This window comes from Erigeron canadensis, chromosome 6, assembly GCF_010389155.1.
Source record: "Erigeron canadensis isolate Cc75 chromosome 6, C_canadensis_v1, whole genome shotgun sequence".
Taxonomy (NCBI): Eukaryota; Viridiplantae; Streptophyta; class Magnoliopsida; order Asterales; family Asteraceae; genus Erigeron; species Erigeron canadensis.
Window position 1 is genome coordinate 41,418,981 of NC_057766.1, and position 18,353 is coordinate 41,437,333.

The 18,353-nt window shown below is 35.3% G+C and overlaps 5 protein-coding genes across 6 annotated transcripts; 2 read left to right on the forward strand and 3 right to left on the reverse strand.

Moving 5' to 3' along the window:
* Positions 1 to 39: 39 nt before the first annotated feature.
* Positions 40 to 2,800, reverse strand: LOC122603114 (sedoheptulose-1,7-bisphosphatase, chloroplastic). The gene is made up of 8 exons (XM_043775733.1): positions 2,599 to 2,800; positions 1,829 to 1,948; positions 1,536 to 1,721; positions 1,352 to 1,433; positions 890 to 1,111; positions 700 to 800; positions 535 to 606; positions 40 to 450 (listed from the first exon to the last, which is right to left on the reverse strand). Exons 1-8 carry the CDS (start codon positions 2,719 to 2,721, stop codon positions 181 to 183), a joined length of 1,176 nt encoding a protein of 391 aa, XP_043631668.1. The 5' UTR covers positions 2,722 to 2,800; the 3' UTR covers positions 40 to 180.
* Positions 2,801 to 6,351: 3,551 nt separating this feature from the next.
* On the forward strand, positions 6,352 to 11,702 carry LOC122603275 (adenylosuccinate lyase-like). Of its 2 annotated transcripts, none has more exons than XM_043775944.1 (11): positions 6,352 to 6,607; positions 7,180 to 7,406; positions 8,080 to 8,220; positions 8,484 to 8,699; positions 8,805 to 8,987; positions 9,092 to 9,313; positions 9,431 to 9,547; positions 9,654 to 9,797; positions 9,904 to 10,005; positions 10,312 to 10,380; positions 11,066 to 11,702. In XM_043775944.1, exons 2-11 carry the CDS (start codon positions 7,203 to 7,205, stop codon positions 11,282 to 11,284), a joined length of 1,617 nt encoding a protein of 538 aa, XP_043631879.1. In that variant the 5' UTR covers positions 6,352 to 6,607; positions 7,180 to 7,202; the 3' UTR covers positions 11,285 to 11,702. The 2 variants fall into 2 exon arrangements, with proteins under 2 accessions (XP_043631879.1, XP_043631880.1); XM_043775945.1 differs by having other exon boundaries at positions 7,190 to 7,406.
* Positions 11,703 to 12,664: 962 nt separating this feature from the next.
* On the forward strand, positions 12,665 to 15,793 carry LOC122604919 (putative receptor-like protein kinase At3g47110). The gene is made up of 3 exons (XM_043777777.1): positions 12,665 to 13,301; positions 13,392 to 15,338; positions 15,417 to 15,793. Exons 1-3 carry the CDS (start codon positions 12,665 to 12,667, stop codon positions 15,791 to 15,793), a joined length of 2,961 nt encoding a protein of 986 aa, XP_043633712.1.
* A 939-nt stretch (positions 15,794 to 16,732) lies between these two features.
* On the reverse strand, positions 16,733 to 17,477 carry LOC122605763 (F-box protein CPR1-like). The gene has a single exon (XM_043778719.1). It carries the CDS (start codon positions 17,472 to 17,474, stop codon positions 16,950 to 16,952), a length of 525 nt encoding a protein of 174 aa, XP_043634654.1. The 5' UTR covers positions 17,475 to 17,477; the 3' UTR covers positions 16,733 to 16,949.
* Positions 17,477 to 18,152, reverse strand: LOC122605762 (putative F-box protein At1g47790). The gene has a single exon (XM_043778716.1). It carries the CDS (start codon positions 18,082 to 18,084, stop codon positions 17,494 to 17,496), a length of 591 nt encoding a protein of 196 aa, XP_043634651.1. The 5' UTR covers positions 18,085 to 18,152; the 3' UTR covers positions 17,477 to 17,493.
* Between the last annotated feature and the right edge of the window lie 201 nt (positions 18,153 to 18,353).

Here is an 18,353-nt window from a genome sequence, read left to right on the forward strand (position 1 = left end):
CAATTTTTTTTTTTTTTCATTTTCATGCCAAAACATATATTTCTAGCAAATAATATTCCATAACTTTTAACAAAAATATTGTTACAAAAATCTTAAAAGTCCGATTTATATATATGATAAAAACTTTTCATTGAATTCTTAGCAACACATGTTTACAAAACAAACTTGAATTATCAAGTTCTAAGCTGCAACTGGCACCTTGAGCCTGGATGACCCATATAGTGTCTCTTCAAACCTGATGATCTCATTTTTAGACCCATAGGCTACTTGAGTCCGGTCATCAAGGTTCACGATAACTTTGTCTAACACGGACTTTGTTCCATCACTGCTGTAACCTCCAGCATTCTCGATCAATAGTCCTAAAGGAGCGACTTCAAATAGAAGCCTTAGCTTGGCTTTTGTAGTTGGTGATATCACATTAGTGAAAACCCCCTTTTCTTTCACAATGATCTGCAAAGAAAATAATATTAGAACACAAAAGATGATCAGAAAAATCAAATAGTTCTTCAATAAATATGCAACTAAGATATCGACCTGGTTAACATCAGGCACCATTCCACCAGTGTATCGCAAAGTGTACTTTTCTTTTACGTAGTAGTTGATCAGCTGCATTCGAAGAACAATGAGTTTTTAGACAAGTTAGTAATAGAAAAAGTAATTTCTATAACTAGTACAGGAAGAAGGGTTCTAAATAAAGACCGTGTCATATTCTGGGTTGTCAAAAGTGGCTCTCAGATTTCCTGGGGAAAACATCTTCCCTTCTGAAATTTCATATGTTTCCTTCACATGTTGCCATTTTCCTAAAGAAAGTTGACATATTTAATGTAAATGTTTGTAAAGAACAAGCATATAAATATTGAAAACAGAACGAAATATTTTATACTCATACCTTCGTCAAGAAGAAGAAACTCATGGGTTCCAGGGAAGCCCTTGATAGCAAGAACATAAGTAGTTCTCGGTCCGTAAATACCCATGGCTGCAGCCACTTGGTCTGCTCCAGTCACCCCGGTTAGCTTATCTCCCGGCCATACTCCAAATATGGTGCCCACAGTGAAATTTGTGTCAACAATGCTGGACCCGTCAAGGGGATCAAAAGCAACACTGAATCCGCCTGCTTGTTCACAATATTTTGTACAATCAAGATACAATATATGCTTACATTTAATGTATCATCTTCAAATTTTCATCCATGACTTACGGATACGACATGATCGCGAATCCAATTACTTATATATCATGCCATGTCATCAAGTCATGTCTAATAAGGTTCATAATATATATTTTAGCGAGTTTTACACATTTACTGTTCAGATATAGACTAGTAGTATATATGAAGGTGTATCGTTTCAACCTTCGACTGGACCACCCATGTCTTGAAGCTCAGGAACTTCTTCAGAGCAAGCATATTTGCAGAAATGAGAGTTCTCCAAGGCCTAATTCAGAACATAAGTTAGATAGCATTCACATTGATCAACAAAAGTTACAATTAATCTATGAGAGTAAGGACAGAAATATAGGCAAGGCTTGAAACTAACATCAAACAAAAGCTTGTCGGCAAGCATGTCTACTGCAAGCTGCTCATCACCGAATGAGTTGACACATGCGGTGCCACCACAAGAAGCAGTTCGGACTTTAAACGCAATGGTTCTGACAGCTTCACTCATGCAAGTCAACAATCTGATCAAACCCTTGTCTGGGGTTGCCTTTTTAAGAAAATCTTCCTAAATAAAAAAGATTACAACACCAATATGATGAGGTCCAATATGTTACACAACGAAAAAGGAAAAGAGTCATGAAAATGTGGAATCTTTCCATCCTAAAAACTCACCAGACTTTCACCGATCTCACATTTGGTTATGAGCGACGAATTTTGTGCCTTTGAAACCTTGAGGGAAGACCTTGGCATTATCCTCAATGCTTCTCCAAATAATGAGCTTGATTTTAAACTCTAAGATTAAGAATAGCGTTAGTTTCAAATTAGATGGATATAAATTAAGCAAAGTTTTTAAATCTTTGTTTCATGGATGAAACAAAGAGATAGTATATCACGTTTCATGACCATAATAACTTGATTTGAAGTTACATAGACGTCAATGCCAGGGCAGAACCCGACTACTCAATTAAACATATATATGGAGTATGTTTGTTTCATTGTTTGTTTGTGTACGTATCAATTTGTGATACTAGCTAGTTAATCATTGGTTGGAAGTATCATAAGTGTATATTTTTAGTTGGTTCGAACCATAAACAAAAGTTAAAACAGATTGATCAAATTATGTTCTCGCTTAGGCAATATACATGGTTTGAAGTACATGTTTTTTGAACCGGCCAGTTCAAACGGTTATCCTCTAAAACCGAACTTAACGAATCAAACTCTCTGGCTGCTAAATCTAAATCGTACGTATAACCATATTATTGCAATGCATTTTTCAGTGTGATTATTTCTTATGATAACATACACTAAAATTTTACCATGTCAACGCACATTTCTGGTCTGTAGATCAGAAAGAATTGGTGTACGAATCATAAACAAAACTCATGATTTGAAGCAAAAGAAAACAAAATGCATGTATCTTTATATTTATATCAAGTATATACCTTGGTGGTGAATGATGGAGAAATGGTCCTTGGAGATGCAAATGAAGAAGTTGTATGTTGAGAAGAAGCAACTCTTGGCATGATTGTCCCACGTGCAAAGCATGCCACCCCTGCTGTCTCCATTTTTGATATGTTCTGTTTTTAGCAGAAGCTGAAGAAAGAAGAAGAAGAAGAAGAATGTGTTTGATTCAATTACTAGTGTTTAAGTGTATGTTTTTGGAAGAATGGGTGCTTCAGCAGATAAGCAGACAACAATGGGATGACACGTGGCATTGAGTTAATGGATAGATATGGTTTGTTGATTGAAAAGTATGGGGGTGAGGTTTATTACTCATCTTTTCAAGATTTATGTGGCTCTCATCTGCATGTCACGATGATCATGTAATATAGAATGATCCTTATTTCAATTTTTTTGGTTATTAAGACTTTTAGTCTAATTAACCAACGATTATTAGTATTAATTTAATGAGATGAGATAGAGGTCATGGTTGTAACTTGAAAGTGTCACACCGGATATAAATTACGTATGATTTTATTTTAATACAAAGTTTTTCATCTTTAATTTGGTCTTATATTCGAGAAATGAAATGTGATCGGTTGAGCCTAAATTAAGACTTTAGTTAATTAAGTACTCATTAATTAAACATGCCTAGAGTTATTTGGATTTTCGTAAACCACATAATTTTTATCCTATACAATATAAAAAAGTGTAAAATAACAACAACAACAATTGTACCCAATCCCTGTGCGGGGTATGAGGGAAGTAAGCTGTAGACAGTCATACCTCTACCCAAAGGTAGAGAGACTGCTTCCATAAGGACCTCCGGCCAAGCATATGTAAAAACCGTAAAAATAGTAAAGTGTTTATACATGTCTGTCGAGAAAATGCCAAGACGATATACATGTCAAAAGTGTAAAAGTTTATAGTTAATTTTTGTCAAAAGTGATGATCCGTATACAGTCGAACCTGCTCGATAAATTAATAACTTCGATAAAATTAATAATTTTTCCGGTTTCAACTTAGGACCAGTATAAAATTGGACCTCAATCAATAAAATAATAAGGTAATAACTTTTTTGAAATCTCAATGTATTTATATTGGTCACAACAAAACTATAAATTAATAATTGTTAAGATCTTTCAAATTTTAAGACTGCTTAATAAAAAGCCACTTATTTTTTTTTTTTTTCTGAACTTCAAATATATATTGAGTTTATCTTTTAAATCTTCCTATTGTACTCAAAAGTTGCGACATTGTTTTTTTTAATTGTTACAAAAAGTTGTGAAGAGTTGTTGTCGTTTCCAATATTTTTTTTTTGTAAAGTTATTGGATCATCCTCAACTTCGTCATTAACCAGATTTTGAATGGTTTCGCCATAATTTCTCTAATGCTTTGAATCTCATAAGCTTCATTATTCACATCAAGATAAATAAGCAAGTGATTCATATCCATTTTGTGTTGATAATGCATAATCGTAATTAAGTTCTCAAGCTCACGAATGTCTTATCCACAACTTACATTGCAAAGCCTCTTTAAATTAAAATAATATTAATTTATCGATATAATAATATCTCGTTAAATTGATAAAGTACTTCGATTTCGATATTATTAATTTATAAAGGTTTCATTGTATCATTATTTTTGGAGAAATTACACTTTTGGTACCTCAAGTTGGCAGCTTTTGCACTTTTAGTCTCTAACTAAAAAAATTGCAGTTTTCATACCTAAAGTTTTGTGTTTTTTTCAGTTTTGGTACCACGTTCATACAGCGTTAAGTGTTGCCGTTAACGCCCTCACGTGACAAACACGTGAGGGGTATTTTAGTCTTTTGGCCCCTTTTTTTTGAGAAAATTACACTTTTGATACCTCAAGTTGTCAATTTTTTTACTTTTGGTACCTCAAGCTGTCAATTGTTTCACTTTTGACAAACATATTTTTATTACACTCTCCAATTTTCATCTCACATATTAGCATTTATCAAACAACACACACTCAAAAATCAACACATGATTTTTTCTTTACGGCTCTTAAAAAAACATCCAATGGTGTATATCCATTCTTGAAATATTATATGTTGTTGGTATAATTACGGGTGATGGTGTAAGAACTGAATGCATTGGTGGATCGATGGTCGGAAAAAACTCATGTCGCCGGAATACGCACCCACCATCGATCTCTTTTCACCTATTATCGAAAACCCTCTCACCCCTAAATTACCCTATTCTTCGATCGGAATATGCTACAAACGAAATTTGATTGGAATATGGTACAAACGAGATCTGAACGGAATCTGTTACAGATGAATATATTTGCCACAAACGAGATTAGATCTGAATATTTAGTTAAGGTGGAGGTCATGGTGCCTGGTGGGGAAGGAGATAGTCGTAACCCTTTCTGATGGTATATTATTCATATAAGAGATTTGAATTTATTTACGCATGTTTATGTATTGGATTTGGTATGGTATAGAGATATAGGTATACATGGATATATGGATGATCGCAATGTGTGTTGATTTTTGAGTGTGTGTTGTTTGATAGATGTTAATGTGTGAGATGAAAATTGGAGAGTATAATAAAAATATATTGTCTACTTGAGGTACCAAAAGTGAAAAAATTGACAATTTGAGGTATCAAAAGGGTAATTTTCTCAAAACGAGGGGGGTCAAAAGACTAAAATACCCCTCACGTGTATGTCACGTGAGGGTGCTAACGGAAAAAATTAACGCCGTATGTACATGGTACCAAAACTGAAAAAAACACAAAACTTTAGGTATGAAAACTATAAATTTTTTAGTTGGAGACTAAAAGTGCAAAAACTGCCAATTTAAGGTACCAAAAGTGTAATTTTAGATGTACACCATTAAACATATTAACATGTTTTAAGATGTTACGTGTAAAATCATGTGACATGTATCAAGGCTAAATCTATAATATTATTAAAAGAGAGGGTTGGGGGTACACTTGACACCCTAATCCACTTCCTTGAGTCTAATTTTCTCTCCTTATTAATCCTCTAATTTTTTTAATATTAATCTATATAATTTACACTTTTTGGTTTTCCATCACCAATTTATACTTTAACCCCAATCTAAAACAATTAATTTACACTTTTTAGTTTCCCATCATCAATTTACACTTTAACACAATTTAAATAATTAACTTACACTTTTTGATTTTCCATCACCAATTTACACTTTAACCTAATTTATATTTAATTATACTTTTATATATATAGTTATAAGAAAATGTAAATTTTTTATTTAACTAAAGTTGAAAAAAAGGGGTAAACTGAAATCAATATTTATATGGAGTTAATTTTCGTATATTTCTTCATTGGGCGGATAATTTTTGGAGAATTTTGACCGATGGAGTGACTATTCAGCTAGCAAATTTTCAAGTTAATTTCGGTATATTTATTTAATATATTTGAATTCCAATTTTTAAACTTTGATTAATATATTTTGAGACTACCCGTCCATTGGACAAGCCTGACCACTAGTACTTTATATACATTAAACTTAGTCAAACTTTTTGAGAGATGCCACACTGATTGACTACGACTAATCACTTTAGAAAACATAAAATTTTTAAAAAATATTATAACGCACTGTAGTTAAATAACATCATCATTGTATATTTGAAAAATTTTTGAAGCGAAAATTGAGCAACATCTGAAAGACAAGGGGTGCAAATTAAACCCTACTTAAATTTCCAAGGTATCTAGTGTAATTCATTCTTTCACTTAAAAAAGAAGCAAGCAAAACATCAGTCAGGTAACGCCGTCGTTGCCGCCAGTGTCTTCTCCTCCGGCGAGCATCTCCGTCCTCTCTATCTACAAAATAACAGCACCCAAAGCTTTCCCTTCATCTCTTCTCCCTCCTTCGACACCACCAGCCCACTCTTTTCACCCCACTCTTATACCTCCTCTTTACTGCCGAAGACACTAACTGCCGCCCCACCACCACCGTAGCAACCATTTCTGTAAAGGTGCAAAATTTACATCCAGGTAAGTTGAACCTGCTAGCTGAAATAAACCACCCCCCTTTTTTTTTTTTGTATAATAATTTTATTTATGGTTAGTAGCAACACCCTTGCCTCTGGAGATAGAGGTCATGGGTTCGATCCTCATCCCATGCAAAGGTTGGAGGGCCTTTTCTACCATTTAGGTAGAAACTGGAAGCAGCCTCTCTACTTAGGTAGGAGGTAAGGTCTGCCTACATCTTAACCTCCCCATACACCGTCGAGGTATTGGGGCTCAAAACACGCGGAAGGTGGCACTGAGCAGTTACTTACTTACTTACTTACTAGATAGGACTTAAGGTTTAAAGATTGATAAATTGTGATGATGGTTTTCGATTTAGGGTTTGATTTTATTTATCTGTAGGGTTTTAGGATTTCAGTAACAGACTTCATTTCTTGCGTGTTTTATAAGCAGTTATGCATGTTTAAATTGTATAACTGATATTTATTTTTTTACAAATTTCTGACTGAATTAAACGTAAAGTATAGAGCCGTGAATATAATACGATTGTTCCGTAAAGCGTTGTTTATTCTGATTGGGGAATTGTTATATTGAAGTGCTCTGTAGTGTATACGCCTTTATGGAAATCGGGTCGTGTATTAGAGTTCAGAATGGCAGCTGTCTGACATCAAACTTGACTCGTGCAAGTTGCCTCTTTGAACAATCTGTTCCTACTCAAAACTGTGCTTCGAGTGCTTCGTCTCATGTGTCCTTTTCTCGTAAATGTTGCACTGTTAAAGCAACTTTGAAGGAAGCCAGTAGTAACATCAAAACTGTCGGAAAGGTATGAGCTTTTTTTGTATTTTATTAGGTTATTTGTTTATATCGCTGGCTGCTTTTAGCGATCGTTTTTTATTGTTTTTTGATTATGAAAGTTTTAGCTTTTAGCTCACTCACCAAAATCGTCTTGTAAACAAATTTATTTTGTTAAGCACATTATGTGTTTATATATAAGATAAATACTGCTGCAATTATTTGAATTATCTTCTGCTAACAACTGTACCAGCTGTATAGAAATCTACTATTATAAAAAGTTTTGTAATTATTAAACATTTGGTTTCTTATCATATTTAGAGAGATGGATTCTTAAACCATAAAAATGTATTAGAGTACAAGTAACCTGGTGTTACTTATCTTTGGAAATCTTATATCTTGCACCGAACCGAGTTTTTTTGCAAAGAGATTACTCAACTTAATGATATTCTGTAAATCAAAGGATTTTGTGGTTGGATGGCATCTCGAGATCATCCAAAAAAAAGTTACTTTTTTAAAGTTTCAATTTCTCTTTTTTATCATCATTATCTACTTCGTTTGAGAGTTGTACTAGGTGTCCAAATAAAAAATCTGGAAAACAAAGAGTAGTTTTTTGATAAATTAAGTTTCTTCAATTTAATGAATTGTACTAGGTGTTTAAATAACTACCTGTTATGTAACCAAAAGATATTTTATAATTTCAGGCCAGATTGAAATCTTCTGAGATGGAGCTCTCCAGTTTAACAGCCATAAGTCCTTTGGATGGACGTTATCGGGATAAGGTCAAGGATTTATCCCCGTATTTGAGTGAATATGGCCTGATCTACTATCGAACCCTGGTTGAGGTACGATGTTTATTTCATCATTCATTTGTGTTTTGCATGCTATTAGTTAAACATTACTCACTTAAATGGTGTTAGTAATATTATATTTTCTTAATTTAGTTCTATCTACGAACCTCTATCATCTCTTAGAAATTTATGTAGGGACGTAAGTCTACAGTTGGTGGAAACATAATATTATGGACATGCAAGGTCAATAAAGAATTGGATATGCCATAACAATTTTGATGTTTAGTATATTCTTGTATGTGTTTCTGTAACCTCAGATCAAGTGGCTGCTAAAGCTTTCTCAAATTCCTGAAGTATCCGAGGTTCCCAGTTTCAGCACTGAAGCTCAAATAAAATTGCAAGGATTGATTGATGGATTTAGTGAAGCTGATGCAAAACAAGTGAAGAGCATCGAGAAAATAACTAATCACGATGTGAAAGCAGTGGAGTATTTTCTCAAAACAAAATGTCAGGAAGATCCCGAGATAGCTAAGGTATGTACCTGTTATTCATGCAAGTTTCCTAGAATGTGCAACTGTTACTTAAATCTTATCGGCGTACGCTATCATGTCGAATTTATCTTCGTAAACTCATTATAGGTACTTGAATTTTTTCATTTTGGCTGTACCTCTGAAGACATAAACAACCTTGCTCATGGACTGATGCTGAAAGGTGCAATTACGTCGGTCATTCTTCCGGTCATGGATGATTTAATTAATGCAATATATACTATGGCCAAGGCTAATGCATACATTCCTATGCTTTCTCGGACTCATGGACAGGTAAAATCATTTCCATTAATTATGAATTAAAACTGAATCCGTCTCTACTTTATAAAATGTTTTTAATTGCAAACAAGTAACTTAATTTATATGTGGTTATGTAGCCAGCTTCACCTACAACCTTGGGAAAGGAAATGGTAATATTCGCTGAGAGGTTGAGCAGAGAGAGGCGAGATATTTCACAAGTAGAGATATTGGGGAAGTTTGCAGGCGCAGTTGGTAATTATAATGCACATGCTGTGGCATATCCCGATGTTAATTGGCCATATGTTGCAGAGCAATTCGTAAACTCTCTTGGATTGAGCTTTAATCCACATGTTACCCAGGTGTGTTTTATGCACGCTATTACTTGCAACTGTTTTTTTGTTCAGTGATCTCACACATACATGAACTTGATCATTGATGTAGCAGCTGACATATCTGGAACAATATTTGTGTTGTAGATTGAATCTCATGACTACATGGCTAAACTTTTCCATTCATTCATCCGTTTCAATAACATTTTACTTGATTTTGATAAAGACATATGGGGCTATATCTCCGTGGGCTACTTTAAGCAGGTGCACTTAAAAGTGGTTTCTGCAATAATTATAACTATGAATAAAAAGTAATCTTCAGTTTCTTACCTATAATTAGCTGACTTGGACATGGTAAATACTTTTGCAGGTAACTAAGGCTGGTGAAATTGGGTCATCAACAATGCCGCACAAAGTGAATCCAATTGACTTTGAAAATAGTGAAGGCAATCTTGGGATAGCTAATGCATTGTTAGACCATTTAAGCATGAAGCTGCCTATTTCACGTTGGCAGGTATATATATTCTCTTTCAAATAATTTTTAATATGCACCCCTGCTTAAATTTTTATGCCTTGCACCATGCAATTATCTACTTGGTATTATTGTGTCACAATTGCAGCGTGACTTGACTGATTCTACGGTTCTGAGAAACTTTGGTTTGTGCCTGGGCCCTTCTCTTCTGGCTTACAAGAGTGCATTGGTAGGAATTGGGAAGCTTCAGGTAATAGTTTGATTGAGTTTTGGTGACTTCTCTTTAGATGCTAATCATGTAATACGAGTTAGTAGAAGCAAATTTATATCTGAACATCTACAAATATAGGAACTGTTAATGCCATCTTTTAAAGTCATACATGTGGCCTTGTAGGCATTCTTCTGTGTTTTAGCCCACAAGTATTGGTTCAAGCTTTCACATACACCTAAAGTAGTTTAGTTAAAACTCAAATCGACCTTGAATGGCTTTTTGAAAAGCAGAAGGGGTAAATGGTCTAATACTTTTATGTTTGTATGAACTTTTCTTTGTTGCTAGGTCAATGAAGCTGCCTTAAACAAAGACCTGGACAACTCGTGGGAGGTTCTTGCTGAACCAATACAAACAGTATGTATCTTGCTTTCATAGTAAATCTTCTTTGAATTGGTTCCTCTTTTTGATAATTTCAAATGAGTTCTTTTTAATTCTTTTAGATACTCAAGTAGCTTTCAAATATTGAAAAATGATTTAATTACAATGTCTTGCTTAATTACAAATGGGATCTTTTTTTCTTTCCCTTCCGGTGCCCATTTCGCCTATTCTTTTGTACCACGTAATAGATTAATATCTATAGGACTATAGACATAGGCAGAGGGCAGCCGGGAGCAGGACATTTTTAGTTGCATGATATCATAAATAACTACAGACCACTCCCAAGACAGCTAACTGGATTTAGGAATGCTTTCTAACTCAGATTTTTATCTTTCCATTGATTTAATTTATGATCCTCGTCAGTTTCACGGTTGACAAAATATTAGTAAAAGGTCCCCGAAGTCCCAGCAGAGTTGAATAATCTCATGGAATAAAGTTAATGTAATCCTTTATGTATTGATAACTAATGGGCAGCTGAAATTTATTAAAAATGAATTTATTCCTTTTATTTTTTGGACGGGATTGATATTATAAATATTGTCTATTAAATAACACATCATTCTTATCACCCTTCATGGTCTTTGGAGGCCTATGTTGGTGCATCAGCCCTGTTTGTTGCGAATCGTATTCTTACAAGAAAAGCAAATTAATCTGTACTTAGGTGATGAGAAGATATGGTGTTGAGGAACCTTACGAGAAACTGAAGGAACTTACCAGGGGAAGGACAGTTAACAAAGATAGCATTACTGAATTCATTAATGGGTTAGACATACCAGTGGAAGGGAAGACAGGACTCCTAAAGTTAACCCCCCACAACTATGTTGGAGTTGCTGCTCAGCTGGTGGAGGATGCTTGTAACAGGGTTAATAGGTCCATTTAAGGTCACAAGTATTTCTAAAGTGGTACTCCACATGAGATGGTTCCAGTACCAAATTTCTTCTCCTTTTAGGCACATGTTAAGATATGTGCATCTTTTTTGCTGCAAAGGCTGCTATTAATGAACTTTTGTCCTATGTTTTCGAGTTATATTTGTGAAGAAAGGAGAAGGTGTTTTCGAGTTATATTTGTGAAGAAAGAAGAGAAGAGAAGAGAAGAGAAGAGAAGAGAAATGAATAGAAGAGAAGGAATGTATTTTCTTTCCTTTCAAATCATCCTAAAAGTGAGGAAATGTTTTTAAACAAAATCAACTATATCATCCTTCTATTTCTTTTTATATTGGATCGGATTGTATGTCTTATGTATTTGCTAGTTTCCTGCCAGCATCTTCCTTATATTTATCTATACTATATTATAAAGCAGATTTTCCCTAGATTTTTAACATTGAACTTGAAATTTTCAATATTGATTTTAAGTACTTCCTCAAAATGCCCCTCCTATCTATTCTATGTTTATCTAAAATAACTATAATACCTTTTCTTTCTTCTCAAATCTTAACCAATCATCTTTTTTTTTCTCTCCTTCATAAATCATTTATTCTTCCAATTTATTCAAAAAAATTTATCTCAAAAACCGTACATCGATAAATTATAAAAATTGTATGGGTGTCCTTAAAATTTCATGCTCTTTCATTAGAGATGTCATTCGATATACTTTCGACAAATTTTTAAATCCGAGAGCGGAGCCCGTACGGTTAAGACATTTAACTATCATACACTATGACATATCAAGACCTATAACGTATCATACTCTATGACCTAGGTATCACCCCACCATCTCACCACCGCAACGCGCGGGTACTTGCTCTCGTATTATTAAAATGCCGTTCAAAAAAAAAAAAAAAAAACAAACTCTTTTAAAATCCTTTACACTCCTTTCTTTTCTCCCCCATATTATTCTCGGGCTTTTAAAAGTAACAAATTATGATTCCATCAAGGCATGCATGATTTATAAGGTGTGAAATGTTTTCTTCTAGGATTAATATATGAGAAACAGTCTCGTATTAAAGCAGAAGTCATGTTATGACCTTTGAAGATAAACTCCATTTTGAAGAAAGCGTGTTAAAGGGGAAATCTTATGGACGAATGGAAATCTTATGTAGTGAACGTACACGATACTTTTGGAAGCAAGACCAAGCCTTGGGTAAGTCAAATGAAGTTTCCTCGCAGTGGGTCCATGTTTCAGTTCAGTCCCTATCGGATTACAGTGTTGGCAAAGACTTACTGCTCACTGTCAATTCATTCTTTAGCAATGGTATTTAGTGGAACATCAGAATCTCAAATCCCAGAAACAAATGTGTCAAATAATAGTAAGAAAGTTTTTCATGGCATTCCTTTCTCTGTTCCTGCATGTATTAACATTGCTCTCATGGCTACCAACACTTGCAACCGCTTCACTTGCAAGAAACCATACTGAAATCCTTGGACTTCTGGCTATCAAGTCGTGCATCACTGATGACCCACAAGGTGTTCTTGTCTCATGGAACACCTCCTTCGGTTTCTGTCAATGGCAAGGTGTTACATGTGGTCGCCGACATCCCAGAGTCACCAAATTAGACCTTGGATCTAGAGGCATCGTGGGTTCTCTGTCCCCTCATATAGGAAACTTAAGTTTTCTTAGAGTGATAAACCTAGAAAGCAACACCTTTGAAGGTGTAATTCCACCTCAATTAGGAAATTTGTTTAGGTTGCAGATTCTAAATCTCGGCAACAATTCTTTTGAAGGAGAAGTTCCAGCCAGTTTATCAAATTGTACTAGGCTAAACGTTCTTTGGTTGGGTCGTAATGATCTAGTTGGCAAGCTTCCACAAAAGCTTAGTGCACTGGTGAACCTGATGACCATAAACATTCATACGAATGGTTTTACAGGAGAGATACCATCTTTCTTGGGAAACTTCACTTCTCTGAAAGTCTTATCGGCCAGAGCCAATCATTTAAGTGGAATCATTCCACATACTTTAGGTCAGTTGTACAACTTGTAAGGATTTGGTTTTGGTCTTAACCGTCTCTTTGGTACCATCCCTCAATCCTTCTACAATTGAACGCATTTAGCTTTTTTTAGCATACCTGGGAATCAAATCAGCGGAACTTTACCAATAGATATAGGCTTGCAGCTACCCAATCTTGAGATTTTTCAGATATGGGGTAACAAATTTACAGGAATCATTCCCTTCTCATTTTCTAACTGTTCAAACTTGGTAGAGCTCAACATGGCCGAAAATGGTTTTACTGGGAAGGTTAACATAGATTTCAGACATATGCCAAATCTATGGTATCTCGCTTTATTTAATAACAGTTTAGGGAGTTTGGAACCTGATGATATGAAGTTCATTGATTCCATGGTCAATTGTAGCAAACTTGAACAGTTATCTGTTCATATAAACCAATTGAATGGAGTTCTTCCTAGCTCTATAGGCAACCTCTCATCTCGACTAACATCTCTAGCATTTGGGGGAAACTTCATTTATGGGACCTTGCCTCCTGGGATTGGGAATCTTTTTAAGTTAGAGCGACTGATTATGTTAGCCAATCAGTTCACGGGCGTAATTCCGTGTGAACTTGGTAATCTACAAAACCTAAAACTTATATACTTAGGTTACAACAACTTCACCGGGAACATTCCAAAATTTATAGGAATCCTGTCATTGTTAGAAAAGTTGCACTTACAAAAAAATAGATTAGAAGGACATATACCTCCCAATCTTGGTAACTGCAAGAATTTGGTATCATTGGACTTATCCGTTAACAATCTTAGTGGCTCCATACCGTTTGAGCTTTTTCAACTACGAGCCTTGTCAAGCACTCTAAACCTTTCTCAAAACCGTTTAGGAGGTTCGGTTCCCGAAGAGATAGGTAGGCTCATAAGCTTGACGAAACTCGACCTGTTACAAAATGATCTGGTTGGAGCAATCCCAAATGCCATCGAGGGCTGCACAAGCCTTGAGTACCTATACCTGGGTGCTAATTTCTTTGAAGGTCCGATACCTCCCTCAATTAGTACTTTAAAAGGTATCATGAGCCTTAATCTTTCCAAAAACAACTTTTCCGGTCAAATTCCGAACTTCTTAGTGCAACTAAACTTGTCTTCATTGGATTTGTCGTTCAACAATCTTGATGGTGAGGTACCATCGGAAGGTATTTTCAAGAATGCGAGTTTGATCTCGATCGAGGGGAACGATAGGCTTTGTGGAGGCCTTCCTGAACTTCACCTGACCAATTGTGCCATAGCATCAAGAAGGTCAAAGACAGGTTCTCGAACATCACGTCTTATTCTAATTGTCATTCCAATTTGCGCGCTTTTAGTTGTAGGAGTGGTGTTGTCTTTTTTCTTTTATTGGAAAAAAAGGAAGGCACAAGCAAAACCATCAGCAGAAGCTTCATACGTGCAACCGTTTTCAAAAGTATCTTATGAAAAAATACTCAGAGCTACCAGTGAATTCTCTCAACAAAACTTGATTGGGACAGGGACTTTTAGTGCTGTTTATAAGGGTATTCTTGCACCAGATAATGGAATGGTCGCTATCAAGGTTCTAAAGCTTGGAAACCAAGGAGCTTTGAAGAGTTTCATGACGGAGTGTGAGGCTTTGAAAAACATAAGGCATCGTAATCTTGTAAAAGTCATTACTTCTTGTTCATCCATTGATTTTCATGGTAATGATTTTAAAGCTCTTATTTACGAGTTCATGCCAAATGGGAATCTTGAAAGGTGGCTACATCCAAGTTCAGAACAAGAGATTGAGATCGAAGAAGCTCCTCCACAAAAATTGACCCTTCGCCAAAGAGTAATGATTGCAACAGATGTAGCTCACGCCATGCACTACCTCCACCAAGAGTGTGCGGTATCCATAATTCACTGTGATCTGAAGCCAAGCAACATCTTACTTGACAGTGACATGGTTGCTCACATTGGTGATTTCGGGTTGGCAAAGTTTCTGCCATTAAAACCACACGAAAGCAGTTCAGTTGGATTAAGAGGGACTATTGGGTATGCACCTCCTGGTAATTGCTTAACCAGAATTTTCAAAGAAATTTTTGAATATATTTTGACAATTGCTAACTAAATTTCTTTTGGTTTAGAGTATGGCCTCGGAGGTGAGATGACAAAAGAAGGGGATATTTACAGCTTTGGGATATTATTATTAGAGATGATAACAGGAAAGAGACCAACCGATCACGTTTTCCAAGAAGGATTGAATCTCCATAGCTATGTGACTATGGCTTTGCCTGATCGTCTAATGGAGATAATTGAACTGACGCTATTGTCTATCACTCAGGAAGAAATGGAAGTTGCAAATGTCAACCATGAGGATTTAGCTAAAGAGGGGGAGAGGTTGGAGGAAAGCATGATTTTATTGGCAAGAATTGGCTTGGCATGCTCCTTGGAATCTCCGAAACAGAGAATGTACACAAGCAAAATCATCCAAGAGTTGCATCACATCAATAGTCTCTTATGAAGTTATCTAAAATATGATAGTAAGATTTAACATAAAGACAGGTGGCGCAGACGGCTAGCGCTCAGGTCTCACAACTATAACCAATATTGCTACTCTCTCTTTTTATGGAATTTAATAAATTTTACAAATCTTTAATTGTGTGCTACGATTACAAGATATGCAAGCCGAGTCTTCAGTGGTTTTGAACAAATTATGGATATGAATTATTAAATAAAGAGTGCATAAGTTGATAGTAACACCTAATGCCTTCTTCCACATATTTCGGGTCTCAATCCCACGATGGTCTATGAGGGAAGTTGAGATGTAACAACCTTAACCCTACCTAGAGTAAAGAGGTTGCTTTTAAGTTCTATTTAAGATAGAAAAGGACCTCCGATCAATTTGATCAAGATCGAAGAAATCTGTTTGGAAAACCGGGGTCATATTCCAGGTCATAAATAGGACGTTCCATCAAAGCAGACTTTGGCCACAGAAAATTTAAGATATGAACTGGAATTAGAAAGAGAAAATTAAAAGCTTTAGAAGAACAAGTTTCACTAAATAAAGAAGCGCTAGTCAAATATCAAAATTGGTTATCTAAATTTACGATATGAACTGCAAGAGCTTACCTCTTATATTAAGTCTAAAATTGAACTTACCAATAATTAATATACGAATGTTTATTACTCATCTCGCAATGAGCACATTTTAGGAGAAGCTGAACGTGAGACACAGGTTTTGTTTTTAACTGGAGGAGGATACTATTATACATTTCTATATCTTCAACCATTTCACATTTCTTTATTTCCCCCTTCAAATCACCATATCTCATCAACAAAGAAAACACTTGTTTTAACTAGTTAGAATACTAGAATCTAATGGGGCTGTTAGGTGGTTGAACTGATTTCTTTTTGCTCCTTTTAATTATAGATTTTAAATAACAGAACAACTCTGAGATAATGTGTGAATAATTTCACAAAATATATAGATAGATTCAACATAAGAAATGTTCCAACATTAGTTACACTACTAACATAAGCATCAACCTATATCTAACGCATCTAAGGTTTCATTCAACAACTAATCTATACTACGATTGCACTTCAATCTCCATAATTCTTGCTCATTTGCTTGCCTGCTCCAAAACAGATGTCCACACTTTGTGATGCTGCAATTATCACTGATCAAGCAAAAGTAGTGTTTCCACGTACGAACTTGCAAAGCATGAAAATCCAACTCCTGAAATCCCAATATTACTGATGTTTCCCGAGGAGGGTTCATAAACAACGATCGGATTCTGGTTAAAATCATCTTCGTTTACAAGTTCAATCATAGCTTCACGACTCATCCTAAATCCAAGTACATTTCTTATTGATCCATCCGGTCTGTTAATAGTGTATAGCTTAGTAAACGATTCTGAAACACCACGCTCCATCATCATCCAAACACCATAAACTCGTTTCTTAGCCTCTTTATTATATTCAAGCACAACAAGACACTCCCTCAACTTAGATATAGACAAATTAATGTCGGTTTTAAGTGCTAAACTTTCCGGAAGGCAAACTTGTGAGAATTCTTCACTAGTCATATCAAACGCCATAACCATATCACACGATAAGAACTTATCATTCACAAAAATCTTACCAATATAAAGCCAATACATAATCCCATTTACATCCACCTGATTTTGGGTCAACGCCATCACTGATATACGAGGTAGATTAATAAACAGACTCCGCCATTCCCCTGAACTTAACGGAAAAAAACTCAGCTTCCCAAGCGTAGTCAAATACCAAATCCAACGAACCACGAACAAATGTGAACTTAACAAGCTTAGGATCATTAGTATAAGGACAGACTCCAAAACCGACAACAGTTTCATACGGTGAACCCAACACATTAGGAACCTCAATAGCAACAGATTTTCTAATAGCGGGGTTCCAAATAACAGCAATTTTTGTAGCAGAATCAACATAAAAATTATACAAACAAAAAAGGCCTTGAGAGCTACCGAGAATAACTGTCGATTGAAGTAGTTTAACGGGTACGGGAACAGTAGGGGATATTTTGCATTGAGGAAAAGTATGATTATCAATAATGGAAACAAATTGTTCTTCAGAAAGTTGTGGATCATCGTACCTTACAAGTATATGATGCTGCTGTTGTTGTTTGTTGTTGTATCCATGAATAAATTCGGCGCTATCGATGAAAGATTTCCATTTCTTGGAAACTGTTCGGAATTGGAGTAATGATTTCACCGGAAGTTTTTTCATGATTTTCTGTTGAATTTCGAAAGGTATGTTGTCCGACATTCTTAATGTTCTTTTTTTTTTACTGATGATTTTGGGGGTTTGGAATTTTTTTTACTGATGATTTTAGGGTTTGCTAGTGTTTGAAATAAATTTTGTTTATTTTGATTTTAACATAAAAATGCTGCTTTTAATATAAAACTGCTACTTTTAAAAGGTGCCTTTTGGGTTGGGCTTTGGCCTTTCATCTTACTCTGCCATTACATATTTACATCATTACATGACATCAATTCTTTTTTCCTACACACTAGGGCCCACACAACGCGGCAGCG